At 40.8% G+C, this 26,472-nt stretch overlaps 1 protein-coding gene across 4 annotated transcripts in view; it reads right to left on the bottom strand.

Moving 5' to 3' along the window:
• Positions 1–26,472, bottom strand: part of MGAT5 (alpha-1,6-mannosylglycoprotein 6-beta-N-acetylglucosaminyltransferase) — a 128,741-nt gene that overhangs the window by 68,079 nt on the left and 34,190 nt on the right. For all 4 annotated transcript variants that reach the window (XR_014009601.1, XR_014009602.1, XM_081199729.1 and 1 more), the window contains exon 2: positions 7,540–7,936. Coding sequence is in view for 2 of the 4 variants with exons in the window: in XM_081199729.1 (XP_081055855.1) it covers positions 7,540–7,780 (241 nt within the window). In the remaining 2 variants the exon portion in view is untranslated. The remainder of the gene's footprint in view (positions 1–7,539; positions 7,937–26,472) is intronic.

Raw genomic sequence — 26,472 nt, 5'->3', positions numbered from 1 at the left:
GAGAGTTTGGTGGTAGGAAGAGGGAGGCAGGTGCTGAGCATATGGGGAAAAGAAACTGGGTTTTGAGCCCAGTTATCAAGTCTGGCAAGGATGGCTTCTTCCCATCACTACCAGTCTTCTGCTTAGAGAAATTCCACATACTGCATGTAGTTCCATGCTTATTTTTTTCTAGACTCTTATTCACATTATGCAAACGTTAACGTTAGTTTCTTAACCTTTCCACAAATGCACACACATCCCTTCAACATTCTACCCATAAGTACACCTTGTTTCCATCAAAAGGCAGAAAAACAGGTAAAAGGGTTAAAGAAACCCCTGTACTCAATGTTGGTTTTATGCTTCAAAATAGAAGATTCAAAGTGTACATTGCATAAAGACAAAGAAAAAGTCTGATGTAATCACGTAACAACACACATTGTACAGTCCTTCCCTGAGATTGTTGCCTTATAGAAATCAACCACTGACTTTTTTTTAAATGAAAAAAGGGATTGCACAGAGAAGAAAAACCTTGCTTCAGAGCTTAGGATCCACCTCTTACATGACAGTAACAGCATAAATACTATATTCCCATGGCTCTAATGAATTTCACGCAACATTAGAACATTAGAGGGGGATCGTGGAGGATGATATCTTATATTTTTTTCTGGATAAAGTCATGGGGCACCTTAAAAGACAAGGAAGGTTTACTGTAACTTTCTCAGGGCTGTGTAACTAACCTAAAATATGCCAGTAGTGGTTTACATGTGGAATTAAGTCGTGTAAAGTGAGTCCACTTTCAAAAGGAATGCATCTCTGATGTTATATGGCAGTTCAGTAAATTTTGCTTGGTTCCCATGCAATTAAGTACTTATGCTGACAGACCTTCCCTTGTTTACTAATGGCTGTATTTTTTCCAGTGAAAAGGTTTGCATGTGATTTATGGAAAACAGGGACACTATTTGGATTATCAGAGCCAATGTCACTTAAAATTAGAGATGCGGGACATCAACACAGTGATATAAACAAGATTATGACCAGTGTAGCAACTATGTACAGAAAAAGCCTTTAGAGAGCTCCTGCATGTAGTTTGTGAATAAAAAGTTTCTATGTGCATGTGTGCATTTGTGCACGTGTGCCTGCTCACACAAATACAGCACTGTTTTATCGAATTAGGCTTTTTCAGGGTAGAATTGGGAATTTTACAAATGGGTTTAACATAGTCTTACAGCTTTTGCTTTGCATTTTATTTTACTTCTTTTTGTACACCACAATATTTTTGAAATTTATTTATTGCGTTTATATTCCGCCCCTTCCTGCCAAAGGAACTCAGGGTGGCAAACACATCAATATCATTAAAATATTCCAGAAACAGATAAAAAACAATCACATGCTCTCAACCAATTATTTCAATGTTGCCTGGAACAAGCCATCAAATGCCTGGGTAAACAGGAATTGGGGGGGGGGGAGAGACCTCCTGGTAGTCAATAATGAAAAGTGATGAGTGGTGGAAAGTTTCTAAATTCAATAAATAAATAAATGAAACAAATAAAACACAACACATACAAGTTAAGCCATGCTTCCCATTTCTGGTACAACTTATTTTTATCTGTGGGCAGCATCTATGCCAAGATTTTGGGTGGCTTTTGGTCTGAGCCACTTAATGAATTAAGTTTTTATTCTTCCCAAAACACAGAGGAACACATGCTCCTGCTTCATTAGCTGGATTTGCCTTGCAGCAGAATCATAAAACAGTGGAACCCAAAAGGGCAGTCAGATCATCCCAGGAGAAGGTGCCAAGTGAGTGAAGCTAAAGTCATGCTTCTGCTATAGTCAAAATCATCTCATTCCGAACCAGACAGATTGATCAAATTCTGTCTTACCATATGAAATGCATACGCAAGGAATAGGACTCTGCATCTGACCAATCAAAATATTTGGTCACTGCAGTTCATAAAACATTGGTTTTGTTTCTTTTTAACAGATCAGTAAGGGCTATTGTTGTTTTTCTTCCCCCGATATCGAATATACTTTGAGCAACCCCCTGTTCCTATCAATTGAAGTGACATACAAATGTTTAAATAATGGTGCTAGTTACAAAGAGGTAACCAAAGTACATAAACTATTATAATCAATTGCATTTATAGTAATTACCGTATTTTTCGCTCTATAACAAGCACCCGACCATAACACGCACATAGTTTTTAGAGGAGGAAAACAAGGGAAAAAAAATATTCTAAACGAAACAGTGGATGTATGATTTTTGTGGTTCATGCTGTGGCCACAGACATGTGATCTGACGGTGAGTTTGGGGTAGCTCAATGCAAAAATCCTGAGGATCCATGTGGATCCATGCTTTGTAACCACGTTTTTGCACCACTGCAGCCCCAGGCAACAGTGGGTGCGTGATTTTTTTGGTGCAAGCTGTAGCCATGGACATGCTATGTGATCTGATGGTGAATTTGGGGTGACCCAGTGCAAAAATCCTGAGGATCCATGTGGATCCGTGCTTTGTAACCAGGCTCTCTGTCCCTCTCTTCTCCCCACTCAGTGGCTCTTCTCCCGCTTTGCTGTTTCAAAGCGAGCAAAGCGAGCCACGGAGGAGAGAAGGAAGGGGACACCCCCCCCCGCCATCCGTAGGCATTTGCTCCATAACACACACATACATTTCCCCGTACTTTCCAGGAGGAAAAAAGTGAGTGTTATGGAGCAAAAAATACAGTAATTATGAATTGCCAGGTTGGTTGGTAGTAGCACAAAGGTGAGACGTAGCCTCAGCCTTTACTCAGTCTTATAAGCACAGAAGCAAATAAACATCCCTTGCAAATAGAGAAGCTTGTTCATTTACACACAGTTAGAACAGGTCTTCAAACATTTACTTTTGCTTTGCCCAGCTTTGGCTGTCATCATAAATGAATGCATAATTGTTCACCTTAACACTGACCTCATTTACACATGATGCTAAACTATGATTTGACATTATGTGCAGAAGTCTTAGTAAAATATTTGGCTCAAGCACTTCCACCTCATTTCTCCCATGCAGTTGGGAGGAGAAATAAAACATGATTCAGTGTTACTTCCTCCGGTTCCTGAATTGTTCTTATGTACTGTGAAGGAAATGGATTCTGTTGCAGAATGTACTGTTATACAAAACTACAAATCTTGCATGTCGGTTGATTTGGGGGTTATGGAACGTTCCTAAGCCTAACCTGTCTGAGGTTCAAACTGGAAGGTGGAAAACTAACTGAAGATGAGGTGGATGGCATGTAACCCAGTGATGACCAAACTTGGCCCTCCAGCTGTTTTGGGACTACAATTCCCATCATCCCTGACCACTGGTCCTATTAGCTAGGGATGATGGGAGTTGTAGTCCCAAAACAGCTGGAGGGCCAAGTTTGGCCATCACTGATGTAGCCTCTGATTTGGAGTTGGTATTTGACTGTCATAATTTCCATGAAATTGTGGATTGGGAGTCACAAGGTGACACAAGATAGAATAAAGTGAACAAAAAGGAAAATGAAAATGAGAGAGACACAAAAAGGAAATACCAACAGGTGTGGGGGGGAAGTAAGAGGTGGTGAGAGAAAAAGAAAGGACAGACATAGTTAATAACAGAAAAAAGGAGAAAGGAAAAGGTAAGGGTGGGGCCAAGAGTGAAGTACAGTTTGTTTGATCAAGGTGAAAACTGGAGCTTTTGGGACATTTGGGACATTTGGACTTAAAAGGAACAAGAAACATGATTTGGGCTCCATTTTTGAATACGGAGGTCTGGTTGGAAGAAATATAGACCCCATTGGGACAGAGCTTCTCCGAGATTCGATGTCTACTACAAAAGACTACCAACAAAACCGGCAGAGAGGGACTGAAAGAGATTTAAGGACCTCGGACATGAGGGATCCGGGCTGAGAGTGGACAGATTGATGGATACTTATTGAGGATCGAGACCGGGAAAGGGGGGGGGCGAGAGTTTGGGAATCCAAAGGGTGTATAATTATATGTTGTTTTCTGCTATTTTGTTTTGTAAATAATATAAAAATTGGGAAATTTGTGGAAGGGAAATGGGGTCGTCCTTAGAAAAGTGTGTAATGGATGGGTATTTTGGCTTAAACTGAGGTTTATAAGTTAAATTTGGTTAACTAAGAAGAATTAAGTAAAATATTAATAAGGTAAAGGTGGGAGATAAGAACTTGCTGAGTAAACTATTGGAGTTGGGATGCAGGAGGGGGAGGTGAGGGGAAGTCAGGGAAAGTAGTTAAGAAATTAGGGATTTGAAATTACATGTGTTTGTCTTTGTGTTTGTAAGTTTGTGTTGGGTATTGTCTGTGTATGTGTAAATTTTGAAAATTCAATAAAAATTTTAATAAAAGAAAAAGAAAAAAAGAGTGAAGTACAGTTTGAGGAGTACCGCAAGGCAATTCACAAGATACAGCTAAAGTATTACAACTTGACAATATTAACTACATCCACATTTTGCTCAACACAGCAATGTTAAGGTCTATTGAAACATTTTCACCAACCTTAAATCACACACACACAATGGCATCTGGTTGGCCACTGTGAGAATGAAATGATGGACTAGATCAGCGGTTCTCAACCTGTGGGTCCCCAGATGTTGTTGGACTACAACTCCCATCATCCCTGAGCTCTGGCCTTGCTAGCTAGGGATGATGGGAGTTGTAGTTCAACAACATATGGGGAACCAAAAGTAGAGAAAGGCTGGACTAGATGATCATTTGGCCAGATCCTGAGCCCCAGACATTCAGGCTTTTAAACCATGTATGGAGGACATCACAATGGCTATCCCAGGTCAAAAGGGTGCCCTGCAGCAAGATATGGCTGACAAACTGAAAAATCTCTCTTCCCCTCCCGAGTACAATGCCCTTCAAGCTGCTGGCCTGCCATTTTATCAGATATTTGCTATTCATCCAAATCTTCTGTAAGAGAAAAAGGTCTTGGAACTGAAACTTTTTGAGAAGCTGCTGCTCCCTGGCAAAAATGAAGGCTAGTATTTGGTTTTCAGCCAATGGAAAAGGCTGAGCTCATTGTGGTCATTGCCAGCTATTAATATGCAACTTCTTAGCTTTGAAAAACTTTTCCTGTGAAATAATAAAAAATAAAAAATTAGAACGTCTGAAACACCACATTTCGACCACAAAGTGGGTGATGTTTCTTTGCCTAAACCACCTAAAGTGACATTTAAAGAAGTTGGGGAGTTCTTGCTGTGTAGTTATAAAAGCCTGATTCCTTATAGCCACTATTGTTGACACTTTGAGTCACTAAAATAAGGAACGGATTGGCAGAGCGGGGCAACGGGTGGGAGGATATGAAATGCATACTTAGCAATTAGGGCTTATTTGCCATAGCAAAAAATAACTCTGTTCCAAAACAGTGGGAAATTGTAGGGTTAATCTTGCTCTAGGGAAAAATCTTACTATGCAACAATAGCAGTCCCTCCCCATTTTTTGAGATCTAGAACAAGAGGTACCTTCAACATAAAGAATAGGAAGCTGCCATTGGACTATCTAGTCCAGCCTTCTACAATGACTGACAATGACTCTCCAGGGTTTCTCCAGCCCTACCTGGGGATTGTCAGGAGGTCCTACACATGAGTAGGAGTCCAGCAGAGACACATGCCCGACTGGCATGTTCTCTCCCTTCTGGTCAGGCGTTGGGAGATTCAAAAGCTTTCTCCAGCCTGAACATCACAGCGACTGATACCAAGAGGCATCAGCACACTTCAGGATCAACAGAGTATAAGCAGTCAGCGTTCAGACTCATTAGCCCAGCAATTTGGCTAAACTATGTTTATTTACATATGTACACTTGGAGCATCATAACTCAGCCCCTTCCTCTTCAGCATCAGACAGCAAAGAAAAAGAACAAAGGACAAAATTCCTACATCACAGAAACACAGTAATAAAAAGATGTCTCCGTCACTTCCCACAATGTGGAATGAAAACATACACCGTCATGTGATAAAACCAATCCCATGACTGCAATACGGGGAATGAATCCTAACAGGGATGTCAGAGATTAAACCTTAGACTTTCTGCATGAAAGTAGATGCTCCACCACTGAGCTACAAGCCCTAATGCACTTGGTTTAGTACTATGGTTACCACACCTCTCCACTGATTTTGATACACTATTCTGACCTGCAAACCACTGGGCAAACATACTCCAGCAGGAACATGGATATTAGTGAGACAATTAGGTAAGTAGTTATACTGAAGTACATGAAGACACGAAGGGCTTTAAAAAAAAGAATAATTATTTAACTAAAACTTTTTTTATTGATTTCCCCGTCTAAAAACTAGGCGCGCCCTATGGTCCGGTGCGCCCTATGGTGCGAAAAATACGGTATTTCATTTCAGTAAAAGCAGGTGTGCCACTGAGTGTATAACCAACTGAGAGCTGCAGTTAGTTTTACCTCTCTTGTGTGTGTATCAGTGATACATGCAAATGTGCGCCTAATTTTGCCTGATGCATTATAATTTTAGCAGAAAATCTTAGGTGTATACTTGAAGCCATAAAGGGCGAATCAGACCATTGGGGGGGAAGCAAATTTAATTTATTATATTAAAAGCATTCTCTTAACAATAAAAATGTAAGGACAGCCCTTTTGGATAAGAACTAAAATTCACAAATACAGGCATTCTATTCTTACAGTGACTAAACAGATGGTTAGGTAAAGGTAAAGGGACCTCTGACCATTAGGTCCAGTTGTGATCAACTCTGGGGTTGGGGCGCTCATCTTGCTTTATTGGCCGAGGGAGCCGGCATACAGCTTCTGGGTCATGTGGCCAGCATGACTAAGCCGCTTCTGGCGAACCAGAGCAGCACACGGAAATGCCGTATACCTTCCTGCCAGAGCGATACCTATTTATCTACTTGCACTTTGACGTGCTTTCGAACTGCTAGGTTGTCAGGAGCAGGGCTAACGGGACTAACCATATGGTTACATGTCTATAAAAAGCCCACAAGGTTCAACAAGTATTTGAAGACAGATAAAGAAACCTCAGTGTTTTTTCTCTTCCTGTAGTTCTCTAAAACTGACTCCCACTTTACCTGTCTTCCTGCCATCATCTAATTCCCATTTATGCCATCATATATCCTTCATAGCTAAAAGTGTCAGATAACTAGGGTGACATGGGTTCAAATCAGGCTTCCTCTACCTCGGCCCTCCAGATTTTTTTGGCCTACAACTCCCATGATCCCTAGCTAGCAGGACCAGTGGTCAGGGATGATGGGAATTGTAGTCTCAAAACATCTGGAGGGCCGAGGTTGAGGGTTCAAATCCTGACTCAGCCACAAGAAGCTCACCTGGATAACCCTGGACCAGTCTCTCTCAGCCTAAACTACCTTGTATGGATGTTGTAAGGATAAAATAGGGAAGAACCGTGCATCCTTTTTTGGGGGGGGCTAACAATGAGAGAATGTGCTTGAATGGGTCAACTGACATTGGAGATGAACTAGAAAGGATTGAACTTTGTCTCCAGATAATTCTTGTTTCAACAACAGCCCCTGAACAGTGTCTAATTGTTTTAGGAATTGTTCTACTCACCATACGCAGTCATCGTACCAACATATGGTCCATCTACCACATTCCTATTCTCTTCCGCCAGTGCTTTTATGTATCTTTTGCTGAGGTCCAGTATTTGTTCACGAAGCACCGAACTGCTTTCGTGCTGAGTCTTCTGTTGGATTGTAAAATGCAGCAGCATCATTCCCCAAATGAAGCCAAAGGTCACCAGAAAAAAGCCAAGTTTCTGAGAGGACAACTTCCATGGAGTAAAAAATGCCATGGCTGTTCAACCAGCTCTGGAGTCAACTGGAAAAGGTTTGAAAAGTCCACGCCAATGTCTCAGTTCATAGTCCAGGCAGGTAACAATCAAAATTCCGGTGCTACTCACTCTGGCTCCTTAGTCAACATATTGTTGCTATTCAACTCCATCCTGCTGCTGCAAGAGAAAAGGAAACATATGGTAATTTAGAGTAGCAAAAATACCCACCCAAACTCTTCAAAGTTGTTTTCATGTTTATAATTCCCCATTGCCAGCCTTGGAAAGCAGGACAATGTGCTTTCTTGGTAAATTGTTATGAATCAATATTTTATGACACAAGTGACCATAGAGTCCAAGATACATTTGGGAATAGATCAAGAAATGTGTCTTTAACAGATATGGTCCCTGGGCTGACCTTATCACCTGATGTCCTATAGTATACGTGCAAGACATTACATTTGGGACAGAAGAGCTGTTAGCATCCATCTGTCTCAAGAGACAATGGCGTACGCTTCCAGAGGGTAAAATCAAACTGCTGTGTTAGCAGCACCTCAGTGACCATAATGGGGCGAAAGCATGGGCAGTGTGTATGGAGGTGCTGGGCTGCCCAGATGACAAGATCCCCCTCTTGGCCTTGCCGATGTGGTTTAAAGGAAAGCAGAGCAATACATTTGGCACCAGCTTGGCCGCAGAAGTTCTGGAAGGAGGCATACAAGGCGCCATCCAACAGTCTTAGGGTTGCCACGCTGGATTTGTGTAGAGTTTACGCCTTAGCCTTTTGTTCTCCTGAATATATCCTGCAAAGCAGCAGAAGTTTAGGATCAGAGTCTTCCTTATCTGAGATGGGCTACCTTTCCAGGTTGCCCTTCAATTCCCTCTATAGCACGTGCAGAAACTGCCTTCTTGACCACTGGATCCACTACTGGTCTCTTCCACTCAATCCTCCAGAGCCTGTCTTTGCATACAGGGGAACTCCCTAACTCACTGAGTGTTTGAGACGCATCAGCTACCTTCACCTGGTTCAGCCAGCATGGTTTGAAAGGTAAAGGACCCCTGGACGGTTAAGTCCAGTTGAATCTGACTATGGAGTACGGCACTCATCTCCACTTTCAGGCTGAGGGAGCTGGCGATTTGTCTGCAGAAAGCTTTTCCAGCTCATGTGGCCAAGCATGACTAAATCGCTTCTGGCACACGGAACACCATGACGGGTGCCAGAGCGCACGGAAACGCCGTTTACTGCTGGTTTTGCCAGGTTATGGCTGCTGTTTCAGGCTGACAGGTTCTAGGAGCCACAGGTGAGAGCTGAGTGCAGGGTGGGGACCAAAGGTGGGACAATCTATCCCAGAAGGAGCAGGATGTGACCCCTACCAAAGGGGACAGAATACTCTCCCCTAACAGAAGTATTCAAGCACAATTTATGCATCCACGCACAGCCACAGTGTTGCTACATGCACATCCCCACACCATCCTTAGCCAACGGGTCAATGGTCAGTGATGACAGAAGTCATGGCTGAACAGTATGTGGAGACCTAAGGCTGGGGAAGAATTGTGTAGATAATTTGGAAAAGAAAGTTGTTTCCAGTTTCATCCTGTGATATAATGGAAATATAGTTTAAGCTTATCTTTTCAAAGAACACGCACAGCCTAAAATCAATGAGTGACTTCCATGAATAATTAGTTCACATTTTGTTAATCATTTGCTTATATAAGATTAGTAGGATGGTTTATTGTCAGTCCTCTTGGCGGAGACGGCGGCATCCAGCTGATGACTTCAGATGTCACCAAAGTGCAACAAATTGATAGTTGTCATTGTATTTTTACTGCAAGGAGAGGGAGAGGTACTTGCAGGATTTCCTGCCTCAGCTGCCAAAGCAACTTGCACCTGGAGTCCCAAGGTGCAAGGGCAGGGGTGGGGAGAAAACCATTTGCTGCTTCACCTCAGGCTGCAAGATTAAGCGATCTAGAAATGCTCTCAAATACAGAAAATAAAGAAGAGATCTTGGGTCAATCCTGTTCCCCCACCTATACATCATAAAAACAGCTGTTCTCCCACATCTCTGCATGGACAGCCCTCATATAGTCACACTCCATTCTTCTCAGGCTGCTCTTGCAATGTTACATGCTTGAAGTCCTTCCCTTCTTAATGTCAGATGGTAATCCTCCTTTATACGGTGATATCTGCCACCTCCCACTTTCTAACAAAAACCTCTACTGTAAATGATTAAAAATATACTATGCAGAGAGATGAGAGGCAGATGGACTGAAGGAGGCTATGCTCCGAGTGCTAGGGTCTATACCTTTCATGCACACACACACACGCACTTCCTCCCTCCTAAACAGACATGTATGAGAACTGACAAGGGTAGACGTTAAGATAATGCAACATGAAATCACTTTTAACCTTGAGCAAGCAATGTAGTTCTATTTTCAGGGTGGGGGGCGGGGAGAAGTCTCCTTTGTGCTTGGAGTGCTGCTGAACAGGCCTGTGGCAACCACCCATGATTCTAACAGATACAGGAGTCCTTGGTTGCACTGAGCATCTTGAAACCTCTCCAACTTTCTGTCAAGCATGCCATCTTACACAGCTTAGTCCCACAGAAATGAATCCATCAGCAGACACTTTTCTCATGGTGTGATCAACCATTTTTCTTTTTTCTTTGCTTGTCCCTGAATCATCATTTGCGTGAAGACAAATGGAGGCTTTAAAACAACAGGCACTCCAGAGCCTCTCACTATTTAATATCCTGTTTACAAAGTCTGAACAGAATCTTCCCAAACTTATGGTCAGCCTTTAATTGGCCAGTAATAATAACAATAACAGAATAATAGGCAGGAATGCCCTTTGAACTGCCCCCGAAAAACATCTGCCCCAAATGTTCTCCCTTTGTCTTCTAGATTTGAAGAGTTGGCAGAAGCTGGCTTGAGGGCAAGTGATTCCTATTTCCAGGATGTCATCTCAGTGGGGATTGTAGTCTCATGATTTTCCGTGTGAAATGCAAGTAGGGTTACAATGCCTTGTTCTGGATCTGCAAAAACTAATTCGGTCTAGTAGGTCCCATCTGTGATATGGAAATCATAAGGCTTTTTGTGAGGTGTTTTATAATATTGCTCCAACACTCACCAACTACTACTACTACTACTACTACTACTCTGCTGAAAGGTGCAAACATGGAGTCTTCCCATCATCCGGCAATGCAGGAAAGCAAAGAATGAAGATGGGAATGGCCTGCAACTTCTGCTGTGACGCAATGTCATGGATTAGAGGGAATGTGTTGCTGACAACACACTTTTCAGCCTGCCTGCCACTTCTTCCCACTAACTCCACCTCACCAAGGGAAAAGGCTGCAGAAGTGATGCACTTATCTGTGGACCAAGAAATAGGTAAGTCAGACTTGCTGGCTTCTGGAAAAGATGTTTGGCTACCAAGCCGAAATTTATGGCTCCCTGGATAACAATTATTTTCAAGTGTGCCAGGAAACCCTGAGATTTGCAGTAGCTATCAGGGGTTTACCCAAGGGGATCAAACTTTTCCAAGGTATACTTTTCCTTCAACATACTGAACACTTCCAGAACTCTTCGTAGGATAAAGTAGCTCTTCAGCATACATGTTGATGTGGAAAGCGGTCCTACAACTACTGACAGTTCTGTGAGTTTTGTTCATGATATAAACAATACTCCACTAAGGTTCTAAACAAATACCCCAAATTTCATTTAAAGTAATAATTATAATCAACTTGACAGCATAACATGGCATATGTCTGAGACACAGCTGGGTATCTGTATAGTTACCAAACTGATATAGCTCCTGGGGAAAAGTTAAATTTGTTGGGCTATGATGTGTGTAGACAAAAGCCTCACAATAACTCCCAGAGACAGTTATATGATAGTCACAGTGGAGCTACTTGAGCCCCCTTTTTCCCTGCTGCTCTTGATTTGCTTAACCACCTGCCCAAATGAATTTGGAGCCAATGTTTTCTTCAGAGCATGGTAATATGGCAATTAAAACTCATCATGAGCCTCGCAAACTGATCAACTCTTGTGAGAGCTTAAAATAAAGAACCGAGGAAGAAAGGTAAATAAATTCTGTTTTTATCGCCCTAAGGAACATAGGAAGCTGCCTTATACAAAGTCAGACTATAAGTCCATCTAACACATTATTGTCTACACTGGTTGGTAGTGGGTTGTGAGGATAAAATAGAGAGGGGGAGATCCATGTACGCCAAGTTGAGGTCCTTGAAGGAAAGTTGGAATATAAATGTAATAACATAAAAATAAAATAAATGAAGGTTTATAAGAAAGGGGAGTGGGGTTATTCATGAATTCTGATAAACACAAACAAGATGAGGAAATTCTTGCTAGACCAGAGTGGACTGTCCTGGAACAGAGATGCTGGGGCAGTGCCCCTAGGGAGAAGGAAGACTGCCCAGTTCAGGAAGTGAACCCCTGGTGGAATGTAACACAAAAAAGCAGGAGTATTTGGAGCTACAAAATCAACTCCATCCCCTGATCTTGGACATCAATTCTCAGTCAGAGGAGCAAGTACAGTGCAAGGTTGAACTAGATGGGGTCCCTTCCAACTTTACAATTCTATGAAACACATGTAGCCGTGGGTAGATATTTTCAGTGACAAAGCTTGGCGGAGGGGGTAGATTCATCTCAGAAGTGCACCTTTTCTTGTTATGAAAACTCCAGGAAAAAAAGTATTTAACATGCCATGGGACTCATTTGTGAAAAAAATTCTTCCCTTCATTTTATAACATTTATTAGACAGAAAATTAAAACAAACATTTTACTGGTCAAGTTCCACACTTTCCCAACATTTTATGGATTTGCCAGAAAACAGCAACGGAAGCCAACTACCTAAACTAACAGTCTTGAAATTTTTCAAAGGAAAACAACCACAACACAACCCTGCCAAAAGTGACATCAATTTTAAAAGGGGGCAGGAGAGGAAATCAGCCTACACAAACCCTATTTACATAATTTCAATCATATCTGTGTTTATAAATTTATAATGCTACTGTTGCACTAACCTGGTTGGACAGGATCTCAGAGCTGGAAAGCAGGAATTAATCCTTGAGCTACCAAGCATAGCCATAATTTGTGGACCTCTGATTAAGTCTTGGGTTGTAAGGGATTCAATACCAGCATGGTAATATAGAACAAGGAAAATTGTATGGCCCTGAGCATCCAGTTCTTGTTAAGCCATTTTATTTCCACACAACATGTATCTGTGGAACAGGGATTTTAAAAAAAACAAACACAAAAACCCACCCACCACTGCTACATATACTATTTTCTAAGGATGAAGATCAAAGACAAAGCCACAGGCATTATAGTGATACAAGATAGGACAGTGTTGTCAAAGCTGAACAATAGTGACAATAAGATTAAAGACATTGAAGACTGGTTAGAGATGCAAAAGAATAATACAAAAAGATGCAAAGGCTTGAAAACGAGTGAAGGACACATTCATGCCATTGTTAGAGATAACGCACAGCTAAATTTGTAAGAAATCTCCAACTCCAAGTGAGTTGGAGTTACTGGAAAATCTGTGATTACCTTAGTTTCCTGCTCACTGAGCATTCAATTGAAATGGTTAAAATGACTCTTGAGTTATTACTCAGAAGTGGCTCTACATATTTAAGGAGCAACAGGTCAACAAGAGAGATGGCCCAGATGAAAACTATTCTGTTCAAAATCCCAGGAATTAAGAATATGGCATCTACATGTCAAATACTGTGACAGTTAAGAACTTTGGATACAATTAAGCCAAAGTTAAGTGTTTCTCAACAAAAGGAATATGCACCATATGCATAAGCCTCCCACTGAAACTCTTCCATTGGCAGAGGTAGGATGCTTCTGAATGCCTGCTGCTGGGAACCACAAGTGAGGAAAAAGAAGACTCCTGCACTTAGGGCTTGCATATGGACTTCCTGGACTAGATAGCTCACTGGCATCACCCAGCAGTCTCTTCTTCTTTTCTTAAATCAACAGGACTTTAAAAGATCTTATGTCCATTTTAATCAACCATCAAAAGCTGTTCCTTAATAAATCCTACACCCGGGCTAGAAAAAGCCATTCAAAGGCCAGATCTAAAAATATCTACCAATCTGCATACTATATATATAATATAAAAAAGAAAACAATTGTTTACCTTAGTGTTAGCCCTACTGCTAAAGTAACCGATCCTGTTCCATAAGATTAAAAGAAGCACTAACAGCAATTTTCTGCCAACTGAGCCTTAGCTTTGAGCTGCCCATGACGCCTCCACAAAATAAATATTTAAAAAAGAATCTTATTACATAGGTCTAAAAATAAATTGCATCTATGTTTTCTACCAACTGTAAACAATTTCATATAAAAAGGATGCTTAATTTAATTTATTTCAGAAGAGTGCACCAGAAGCAGATGACATAATATGCTCTTTTTTCCATCATATGCAGGCAGATTTGCAGAGCAGAGAGTACATTACATGCCACAAATTTGGTTAACAGCACTTTAAGTACTTGGGTGGCCTCATCCTGAGATATGCTCGGTAGATACAACTTCAATCTAACCCAAAATGTAAAATATTAAGATATATATTTATTATAGACTCTTTCTCTCTGCCAGACTGATCTAACTCTTCCAAAAGCTCCTAACAATCGCTATGTGGATATGAGGAAAGCAAACTCACAAGTGCAGCTGGTTGTCAGCTACACAAAATGGCAAGCTGTTTCCACCTCTGAACCTGCTTCCTGCATGTTCAACCAATTGATTTCAATCCCTCAATCAGTTCTTTCAGCTCATGGATTCACTTTACTTAATTTCTAAGCAACCTAATCACTTTAATGCGTATGTCGCAGGGCGGGGAGGGTGGTCGTTCCTACCATAAAGCTACCCTCATTTTGTCAGTGCAACTTGGAGAATGGAGTGTGGCAGAACACATGCCTTGCCTGCAGAATGTCCCAAGTTCAATCCCTGGCCCAGAACTCTGGAACAGCCACTGCCATTAAGCATAGATAATACTGAGCTAGATGGAACAATGGCCTGACTGTGCAAAGCAGCTTCATTCGTTTGCCTGCTGAGTCATCGCCACATCCTTCCTTCACCATTGCCCAGCCTTGCAGAAACAAGAGATAGCTGTACTCCTACCCAGATAAATTGCTACAATGCACAGCCTCTCCCTACTCTCATAATGAAAGGCATTTCACTTGAATTTGGGCCAGGTTCAGATGCAACGGGGCCCCCACATAGGCACCTTGGAGGGCTGCCACCAGGCTCATGGCTCAACAGCACTCAGGCTCACACAGATTCATAGTTTGCAATACAGCTTCCATGCAGAAGGCTTTTATGCGGCCATCATGGTTTGTACTGGGCAGCCAAAATGATGCCATCCGGGTGCTGCTGAATTCCCAACACCCATCAGCCCCAGTCGGCAATGGCCAATGGTCAGGAATGATGGGAGTTTTAGCCCGACAATATCTGAAGGACACTATGTTGGCTACTCTGGTTTATGTGACTGCAGAGTTTTCTTTCTTTTCTCCCCTTGCATCCTCTGACATGCCCTGATGAGGCATATCTTTAACTCTGACCACTTTAAAATTCTACATAATACCACAACTCTATTTTGGCTTGCTTTCTGTCCTTAGAAGGTACTCATATCACAACATATACACAGACACACACACACAGAGAGAGAGTGAGTGAGTAAATGAAACTTTCAGATCAGAATCTACTTCCTCTTCCCCTACTCTACCAGCTTCTATTACATGAAGTTTAAAGAATTACCTGTTTTGGCAACAGCGTACCATTTTGACAGCCTCTCTGATTTTTCTAGCTGATATCATTAACTACAAAACAGAGCTCCTCCATTTCCCCTATACTGGCACTCTCCCCAGACTGCCAGACAGTTTAGGGAATAAGCAGAAATCTTTTACTGCCTTAGGAAAAAAATTGAATCAAGTAGGAAAGAAAATTGATTTTAATGACTAGCTGGATGAAAAGCTACTCTTCTCAAAACAGAACTTCCCGGGCTCACTTACTGCACAGTTTGGAATGAATTTTACACCAACCCGAGGATTCCTTAAGAGTGTAATCAGTTGCTTCTACCTGCTAATATAAATTAGTTTACATCTTAAGCATAGCTACATTAGGAGCAAGCAGTACAGACCAAAGTCGATGCAGATGCCACCCAGGGCTTACCAGTACTGTGCAAACATGGAGGCTCCTGGGGAGCAGCAAAGCTCACAACCACTTTTACTGCTCCTTCCTGGTCTTTTTTAAATATATACTCCCTGGCTTTGCTGAACTACGCCAAGGTTTGGCTTAGCATGTATTCCAAACTTGGATTCATGGTTAAGCTGTGTCTCACTAACCAGGATCTATAGCCAAGATTTATTCAGTAACCATTACTGAACTCATCAAATACAAATGCTTTGTTTCTAAAGGAAACTTAAGTGTAGCTTTTACAAATGTCATTTATGAACTGCACTTAAGAAAACACTGAAGTGTAGAACAACGTGCAGCTGGCTTCAGCATTCCTAACTGGACAGAAAAGTGCTGTGGACATTGGTGCCATTTCGAAACCAGCATGAGTGCACTGCAAACATGAGACAGAGAAAGGGAGAGGCTGAGAGAGAGTAGGCAAGCTTAGTTGTTGCTAGAGCAGAACCTGAAGAAGCGGAGTTGGACTCTTTAACATCCTTAGTGACTAGCACTATCCAACCCCACCCTGTGATTCCAGTACCTCATCATCAGCATAGCTTGGAAGTCCTCTAGCCATAGTCTTTTCCTGCTGTCCTTCTTCCAAGATCTCTACTCATTCATTTCTGTAAACAATGCTTCATGTAAGATCTCATTTCAATTTTTACATAAACAAAATAACTTAAAGAGAGTAAAATATTTATTGGCATCTCTGGCAAGAATAATTTCTAATTCGTGCTGTTACGCCAACAATACTGTTAGTTTCACATGCCCAAGTCAGTCTGCATTAACTACTGATAACTTCAGGAAGGTATTGCAATAGAAAGTTACTGGTAATAAAGGTTTAGATTTAAGCTTCACAATCTATGGTTTCAGATGGCATCTGAATTGATCCAGAGGTAATGGCCTGGAGAAAAATGATTACCTGTTGTCCTGGAGTAGCCATTTAGTTAATAATTCCAATGCAGCTAGATAATTTAGCTGCCATTCCATTGCTTAAAAGTCCTGTCCCTGACCCTGCTCTCTGCACTGACAAGTGAAAAGGTGAACTAGTTCAATAATATGTAAGTCAAGAAGTATAGCTGGGGCTGGAACTTCCAATCCCTACAATTTGTGTCAAAGGGGAGGAGGGGAGGCAACACTCAAGCCAAGCTGTTAATTACCTTGTTAAGACTGAAACTCTAGATACAGGAATAGATATTAAGGAGTCCTCTCAAAGAGGCAACATTTCCTGCACACCCTTTAATAAAATGCAGGGAGACCTGTAGCTCAACTCTCTAGTTGCCTTTTGCCCTGCAGTTTGCAAGCAAAGTCATAGTGTTTTTTTAAAGAATCAAAAATTTCCATAAGAAGATATCAAACAATTTCATGTGCAACAATACATTGCCTCTTGATAGTTGCAAAGTCTAGACACAGGGTACTTGCTATTATTATTATTTATTTATGTAAAGCTTTATACAAACACTGAAGTCCTGATGCAACTCAAGGCCGCAAAAAAAAATTGTAATGAATATATCTGTTTAAAAAACTAATACACTAAAAAGATCACTCATGAAGATCAATGAACACAGATTATTTCTTCCCTGCTTCCAAAGGAATATCACAAAAACTAACACAATACCAGTGGCCATTTTTGCCTGGGAAAATAAGAACTTATTTCCCTGGCATCCAAAATATGGCAATGTCTGCATTAGGTGAGCCACTCTTGGGACAGCATTCTACAAATGGACTGCTGCTGAATTGTGGCAGTCACCTAACCTAAATATGTTAACCTCCACTCCAATATGGTTTGGATAATTCTCATGCACACAACCAGGTGGTCATTTTTAGGGGCTCAAGTTCCACTTTCCACACATGGTGCTTCGCAGAATAATACAGGCAAAGATACAAGCAGGTTCCCATCAAAAGCTGTATATTCACCACACATGTTGACTAAGAATCCAGAACCAACATTAAACTGAATAAGATTGGTGTAAAAGTAGCAGCAATGCTTAGACATGAACTTGAAAAAGAGCCTTAATCTGTACAGCCAAATGACTAAGCAATTAGGTAACAGGGCCACTCTCCATGCAATTTGTTAATTTTTCCAACGGCATTTCACCACACTAGAAAGGGACTCCACCCATATAGGAAAGTTACTTAATTACTTAATGCAAATGATTGTTTGGCAGCAAGAGTTGATTGAACAGAGTTCCATAAACTTAAGGGCAAATCATAAGGCAATGGAATAACAGGAGCAAAGACCCCTCTTTCAGGGTCAGGCAAAAGGCAGATCAAGATCGACTTTTATATCTTTTTTTCTAATACAACCAAGTATTATCTCTCTAAATTCAGCTGCTGGAAGAAAGCAAGCTTACTGTACAACCAGAAACAGATTTGTGTGCCAACAAATCAATAACTCACTTTTGTTACTAGAAACAAATTCCTGGGTTCAGATGTGCTCAGACCCACCCACTATCCCCAACCTGACTCTCGCTGGTGGATCTCAAGTTTCTATTTAAAACAAACCTGAAAGTCTACTCACTTCTGCCCTAGTTAATCAGATCAATGAGACAACTGGATCTGGAAGCTTTTATCAAGGTCAATGACTCTCACCTGACCTGTGAATTCCTGTGCATCTTCTTCTTCTTGGTCTAGAGCTGGGTAGCAATTTATAGAATGAATCTTTGACTGACAGCCCAGAGGACCCAGGGTCAGGAACCTGTTGCAGTCATGTACCTAATATCTCTATATCTGCAGGAGGTTAGCCTTTTATAGCAACAACTCTAAAGCTTACAGATGGAAAGCCAGTGATTGCACAGTACAGCAGCGTGTTCTTATCTGCACACGGTAGCCAACTCAGTAATCGCCACAAAAAATCTGTACACCATTACTTCCTCAAATAAAGAAGCTTGCATACAATGCACTTGCAGACCTCTCATTTTAACACAGAAGGACATGAAAACCAAGAGACTTCCCACAAGTCAGTATCTATTGTAAATATTAGAACACAGTGAATTTTTGCTCACATAGGAAAAACCAATTCGCAGCTTGTATGTAAAGTATACTCATATACTTTGATTTACAATTTTGTAGAGTAATTCTGTCAGCAGTTTCTTGTTAAAGCAGATCATATTTCATTTATTGGGGCAGACAGGGCAATACCATCACCTCTTAGCCTAACATACATAAACATAATAAGCAAGTTCTAGTTCTCAGGAGCTGCATTTTCAGTGCACTTCTCAACTGATAATTTTCCTTGACTTTACATTCTCCTGAAACTGTTGAGATTCCAGCATTGTAAGGAGTTGGCCTAGATGCTCCCCGGGTCCCTTCCAACTCTACAATTCTATGATTCTATGAAATAGTGTTGCAACTTAAAATTTCACAACCTGATCCTCAACATGTGTAGTTGAAACTTAGTGGAAATTGTTTTAGTGGGACTTAGTAACAACGTTTAAGATTGCAGCCTTAAAATGCAACTTTGTGAACAGATTTTTTCAATTCATACTTGGTTATAATCTTCAAGGCAAGGATGTTCAGATGCATCAGATTTTGCAATGGAAGAAGCTTGAGAGTCCATACCAGTGCCGGATTTATGTATAAGCTAAACAAGCTATAGCTTAGGGCCTGGCTCTCTTGGGGCCCCACAAAAAAATGTAAAGGGGGAAAAAATCACTGGATGTACATTTCCAAAATATAAGATAAAAAACAAATAAAATAAAACCTACATGCAGATAGAGTGTTTTGTGTTGTGTAGGCTCCTATGATGTAAGTAATGGGCCCCGCCTGCTATATAAAGGGCCCCGTTACCTTCAGTACCTTAGGGCCTCATCAAACCTAAATCTGGCCCTGGTCCATACTCATAGACCTAAACAAAGCAAACCAAAACTACACAGAAAAAAAATGATTCCTTAGTTTGAATCAACTGGAATATACTCCTGAAATTGCTGCCAGTGACTTTTACATATTCAGTAACTGAATTAAGGGTTGGGGTGAATTTCCATGGCGGGAAATTGGTCATAAGTGACTTCACAAAGGTTTCAACCCTGAACATTGTCTGGGAAGATAATTTTGATTTGTAAGATAGAAGGCTGAAATTAAAGCCACAATGAAACCTCAACATTTGCTAAAACACCTTGAACCATAATTTACTTTGTACTGGGCATTTTTATAGGTCTGCTGTAAAGATCAACACTTGGAAGATTGCTTTAAGTGTTTAATATCCCCCCATCACTTTTTTTGTAATGATAATTGCAAAACTATTCATTCTCTATACGTGAACTACGGTATACATGAACCACATAACCTCAAGACAGATGGATTTAGTCTAATTTAGAATATGGATCATTATTGACTTAAAATGGAAAACTAATCAGTGGCAGTGGCTCTGCTTGAATCCTAACTAATATTTTTTAATGCACAGTTAGCAACACTGCCATCCACTATAAGTGGAACTGATCAATACTGCACTTATTTCATTTTGCTTTGGGGAGGGGGTTCTTCCAGTTTTATACCTTTATACACATCAGTGGCATTTCAAGTATTTTCTTTGCTTTGCTTTTGAAATATCAACTACTAATTATATGAATTCATAGCATATATACCCCAGTGGTTCATGCTCTTAGATGAGAAGTATTCATCTTGCATTGGAACATTGTAATTAAGGCATTAATTTCCCTTCATTGATGCTTGTTCACCTTTGTCCATTATCTCCCAGAACTTCCTTGACACATACAACCTATGAACAAATCCTCACAACGCATGCCTCTTTCTAAGTGGAATGTTATTTTCACAGCTCCTGCTCATCTAAACAGAATGCTGATTACTTTAACAGAAGAACGGTTTAGTTTGAAAGGAGGAAAGCATATACTTGAATAACAAAGAGTTGTAGTGTTGGAAGGGACCCTGTGGGTCATCTAGTCCAACCCCCTGTGATGCAGGAATCTCAACTAGATCATACATGACATGTGACCATCAAACCTCTGCTTAAAAACCTCCAAGGCAGAGAGCCCACCACCTTCCAATGGAGCCTTTCGACTATCAAACAGCTTTTACCATCATAAGGTTCTTCCTAATGTTTAGTCAAAATCTTCTTTCTTGTAACTTGAATCCATTGGCTCAGGCTCTACCCTCCAGAGCAGGAGAAAACAAGCTTGCTGCATCCTTCATGCGACGGCCCTTTAGATACTTCAAGATGGCTATCATGTCTCCTCTCAGTCTCCTCTTTTCCATGCTAAACATATCCAACTTCCTCAACTCACAAGACTTAGTTTCAAGACACATTATCATTTTGTCCTCACTTCTCTGCATATGTTCAAGCTTGTCAATATCCTTCTTAAACTGCAGAGCCCAGAAATGAACACAGGATTCCAAGTGTGGTCTGACCAAGGCAGAATAGAACAGGTCTATTACTTCCCTTGATCAGGACACTTGATCTGCAGACTATGGACTAAGTACAATAATGAAGAACCCACACAATAACATTTCCAAGTGCCTTGAGGAAATCTATTATTGGTGTATTTTTGCTGCTTAAAACAACACAGCTGTTGGCAAGCAAAACCTTCACTTTTTGTTCACATGAGCAGTGCTTTCACATAGTTCTTAAAAAGTGATCCTAGTATTTGGACCACTGTCAGGATTCTTACAGTCATGTGGCAATAGTTTAGATCCTTTTCTTGAAGAATATAGATGCCCAACAAATAAATGTCCACCCATTGCAGGCAGTATGCCTCTGAATATCAGTTGCTTGAAACCACAGGAGGGGATAGCGCTCGTGTGCTTAGGGTCCTGTTTGTGGGTTTTCCATAGGCATCTGGTTGGCCACTGTGAGAACATGATACTGAACTAGATGGGCCATTGCCTGATCCAGCAGGCTCTTCTCATGTTCTTATGTGTTTGGGTGCATATATAGTACCCAAGAATGGATCTGCTATTTTGGTAGCTAGCGCCTGAAGACTAAAAATGCCCTGCGTAATAAAATCCACAGTAATGAATTCATTTGTGTTTTTCAAAAACATTAAGCATTACGCAGGCAAATTTGCTAAGGTTTAACACATTCTGATGAGGTCTCAAGATCTCATACTCTAATTAATCAACTTCCCTTCTGCCATTTGGGCACTTGCTTCTCTCTTTTTATCAAGTAACCATTGCTGCACCAGGACACGTGCCCTTAAAAATATATGACAAAGCTGATAAATATTCTGCAGGAGTTGCAACAGCCAGACAACTGTCCCATTTTACTGACTCATTAACATGGCACAGCTGTCGCCACACTCACTAACAATGCTAGCCTCAGGGGATCTGACAAATACAGGTCATAGTGAAGGTAAGGCGTAAAAGATTAGATGACAAATCTAAAGGGGAGAAATGTATTACTCTCTGCATACCGCAGGTTCTTTGCTGAAAGCTGCAAAGCCAACCAGTTTTCTTTCCTTGACACATTCTTTCACCAAAACACATAGCTTTGTGGGAACTGAGAACATATTTATTTATTTTATTTGTAAGAGAATGTCTACCCAACCCTTCATCATATGGTCCCAGGGCAGATTACAATATAATAAAACAGCACAATAACACGGCAGTAGAACCAATTCAGCACAACTTATGGAAGCAGATAAAAAAAAATATAGCACTCTAAACACACAAGGAGTCACAGCCTGGGCAGTAACTTACAGTAATGACAAAATCTATAGCAACTCCAAAAAGCAAACAGATGAGTTTTCACCCAGTGCTGGAAAAGTTATTTATTTATTAAATTTATATCCCTTGTTCCTCTCAAAAGAAACCTGGGTGGCAAGCAACCAAACGACAAAACAAAACAAAACTTAAAAACAACTCCAATATAGATGCAGACTAGGAAATATATCACCTTGTGATGCAGGCTAGGAAATATATCACCTGAAAAGACACAGGACCTTATATTCATGGGGAAATAATTCCACAAGAGTAGGTGCTACAACACTAAATGCTTGATTGCTACATTGTGTGGAACAGACCTAATGGTAAGATGGTATCTGCAGGAGGCCCTCATCCGTAGAGTGCACTGATGAATTGGGTAAATAAGTGGTGAGATGATCTTTCAGGTTTCCTGGTGGTCCCAGCATAGGGTTCTTTACACTAAAACCAGCATGCTGAACTTAACTCAGCACATAACTGGCAGCAAGTGCAATTCTTCAAACAGCAGTGTAAAACAATGTCTTGCCCCAGTAAGCAGTTGAGCCACCATATTTTGCACCAGCTGCAGCTTACAAACCAAATAACAAATGCACTGGCCCTGCTCATGCCTCTCTAGGAGCAGGGAATTCCCAAAGTGGGATACCACCACTGAGAACGCTCTGCATCCGCTGAGTGATGTAAGAGGATGAGGGGCTCACCTATAGATCTAGAAGCACAGGACAGCTGTCACAGGGAGAGGTGCAAGGTCCAAAATCATTTAGGATTTTGTAGGTCAACACCAGCACCTCATCCGTATTTCTGCTACCCACACAGTGTGACTACAGAAATAGAAGCACCAATACTGAAAAGGCCATGGACTTTCTCGTATGAGCAACAGGCAGAACTATGACCATGGAGCAATAGAAGCTTGGGAAAGAACCCTTGATTATAGAACATGCTCTAGAAGCATACAGTGTTTTTTTTTTTTTTTTAAATACAAGCATACAGTGTTTTAACTCTGCTGAAGTTAATAGGCCTGTGTCTTGTGAGTGCCTAGAAGGGAGCCTGCTTGGGAATCCTATGCACATTGCCTCGAGTTCTATGATGAAAGAAAAGTAGACTATAAATGTAATGCATAGCACATCCTCAACTCAGTTTCCCTTTCTACCCTCTCATGGACATCATGGAGGTAAAATTGGGCAGGATCAGATAGCAGCAGAATTCAGCCAATTCAATTACACTTACTTACACACACAGCAATAATACAGGGTGAGTCTTTTAAAAGAGGCACCGTGAAACATGTGTACTCTGTATCCACGGGGCCTCTTTTAAAGGACTTGCCCTATATATTCTTCTCGCCATTTTTTTTTTAATCTACCCGATCCCATAAATGTAGCTAACAGGAGTACAAGAAGACATGCACTCCACCTAGACTGAGGGAACAGCAATTCTTAAACAGGTTGCTGTTGAATGTGGCACAAATAAATAAAATTTGGGCAAGGCAGGTGCTTGCAAGGTGAACCAAATCCATAAAAAGACTGTCAATGGGGAATAAGCAGAGGACAGGGAAGAATGGAAAACCTCAGTTTACAATATTACCATTATTTATCACCAACATCAGTGGGACCAGTCCACCAATACCACCAGCATAGGAGATAGCAGAATAGTTACGAAATTGTGTAAATATTTGTTTACTGAATTTGACATAATAATTGGCAAGCTTTGCATAAACAAAGAATGGGGAATGTTTGACCCTCCAGATGTTGGACTATAATTCTTTCTGTCCTTATACTGGCCTTAGCCAGCAGGGCCAATGGTTAAGTTATAGTCCAACAACATCTGGAGGGCCACAGATTCCCCATCCATAGTATAAACTCATTCGCTATGTTCTGTGTCAGCAAACTAAATTGCAGGAAAGGTGTAGGAGGATATCATGGCAGGAAGTAGTTCTAGTTCTTCAAACAAACAAAAAAGCCATTTTTAAAAACAAGTATCCCCAGCAAAGAATTTCTTATTTCAGGGAAACATGTTTATGCAACAAGATGTGTCAAAGTTTTCAAGGATGATTCAAGGTTTTCCAAGAGATTCTTTTTTATTATTATTCAGTAACCCTGCAGGTGTTTACAAAGACACTATGCACTTAATCGAGCTCACATCTTGAGATAAATTATACAGCTATTGATGTGTGCCTACCATACCGAATGGCTCAACAGCACTGATTTACACTCAAGGAAAAGAGTTTTAGCAGAGAGCAATACCAATTGTGCCACCTCAATCTCTGGAACACAGAATTTCCCAGGGATCTGCTGCTGTCTATAGGTTTGAATTAACAAAGGATGCAATTTCATACACACAAAGTAAGACAGCTAATAACTCTGCAGAAGTTGAATTCAGTGAGCTTAATGAGTACATAAAAGAGAGTTTAAGCATCAAGGACAGCTCCAATAGGACAAGATTAGTGTCTCAAATGAGTTTTTAAAAGAGTGGGGAGGGGACAGATCTAAGAGCCAAAACTGAATGAAAGTGTTTAAATTAATGATGAAACAACACAGAGAACACATTCTGCCATGTACACAGTTTCTAAGAGAACAGAACCAATGTGCTAGCCAGTGGCGTAGCGTGGGTTGTCAGCACCCGGGGCAAGGCAAGTAATTTGCGCCCCCTAACCCATGGATTTGCGCCCCCTAACCCTAACCCCCATATGTTGCGCCCGGTGCGGCCGGCCCCCCCTGCACCCCCCACGCTACGCCACTGGTGCTAGCAAATGCTTCATGTGCCATATTATTTAGAGGAGGGGAAAACATTTAGCAATGCAGCACCATCATGGAGAGTAGATAATCTTCTGGGGCCATTCTGATTCATAGTCCTACTCAGATAGGGTCTATGTTAGTCACTACAAGAGCAGGGCTTTTTGTGGCTGCCACAGGAGACTGAACTCTTGTCAAATATATCTCCTTAACCTCCCCTCTGACATCATATTGTAGAGTTCTTTTTCCAATAGCCTTTGACTTCATTTTAATGTGGCTTGCTCCCGATTCTATGTATTCATTCTTCCTGCTATTTATTAGGATTGTTCATATCATAATATTTTATTCACTTGGAAAACAGATTTTAGCACAGAAAGACAGGCCACAGGAGTTTATTAAAAGCCATTACATGCCTTTCTTAAAATGTATCTTTATACAAGTTTTTCCTCTTTGACATCTAACTTAAGAAATCTTCTTCTGACCATTTTATATTGAAGACAACACTAATACAGTAGTTCTACAAGTCAGTCAGCAGGCAAAGCTTTTACTACTTTTTTTTTAAAAAAGTGCTCTTATTACAAGTTTAGAACAGGTTCACAAATTAGAGTTTAGCATTAAGTTAGGAGCTTAAGCCCCTAGAACAACGGTTTATTTGCTTAGCATTTCTCTACAGTACTTTAAATGTATCACATCACTAACAAATACATCCCTTCTGATGTAATTCAATAAGGTCCTGGGAGTCCAAACCAGAAGAGTCAACAATTGGATTTTCACTCATTGTGAATGTGCAGCTGTCAACCTAATTATACTAATTGAAGCTTCATAACACTATAATCTAGTGCAAGAGATGGTGAATACAAGAGTTTCCAGCTGTTTAGAAATACTAGTATTTGTTTCTGTATTGCAATTGGTCGTAGTGGAATGTGCTAGCCTGCTGCTGATTTCTACAACGTAAGTAAATGCATAAGCTGAATTCCACTGTGGATATCAGGAACATATCATCAGACAAAAGGAAAATCAGTCAGGCCAGATGTAGATTAGACTTGGCTGTCTCATCACAGTTATTAACTTCTCTATGATAGATTTTGGATTTCCCCCCCCCTCAAAGGCCTTTACAGCTTAGGACCTGTTTACTTGGAGGAT

This window comes from Podarcis bocagei, assembly GCF_964188305.1.
Source record: "Podarcis bocagei genome assembly, chromosome: 1".
NCBI classification, from domain to species: Eukaryota; Metazoa; Chordata; class Lepidosauria; order Squamata; family Lacertidae; genus Podarcis; species Podarcis bocagei.
This window is presented reverse-complemented; position numbering and strand designations above follow the sequence as displayed.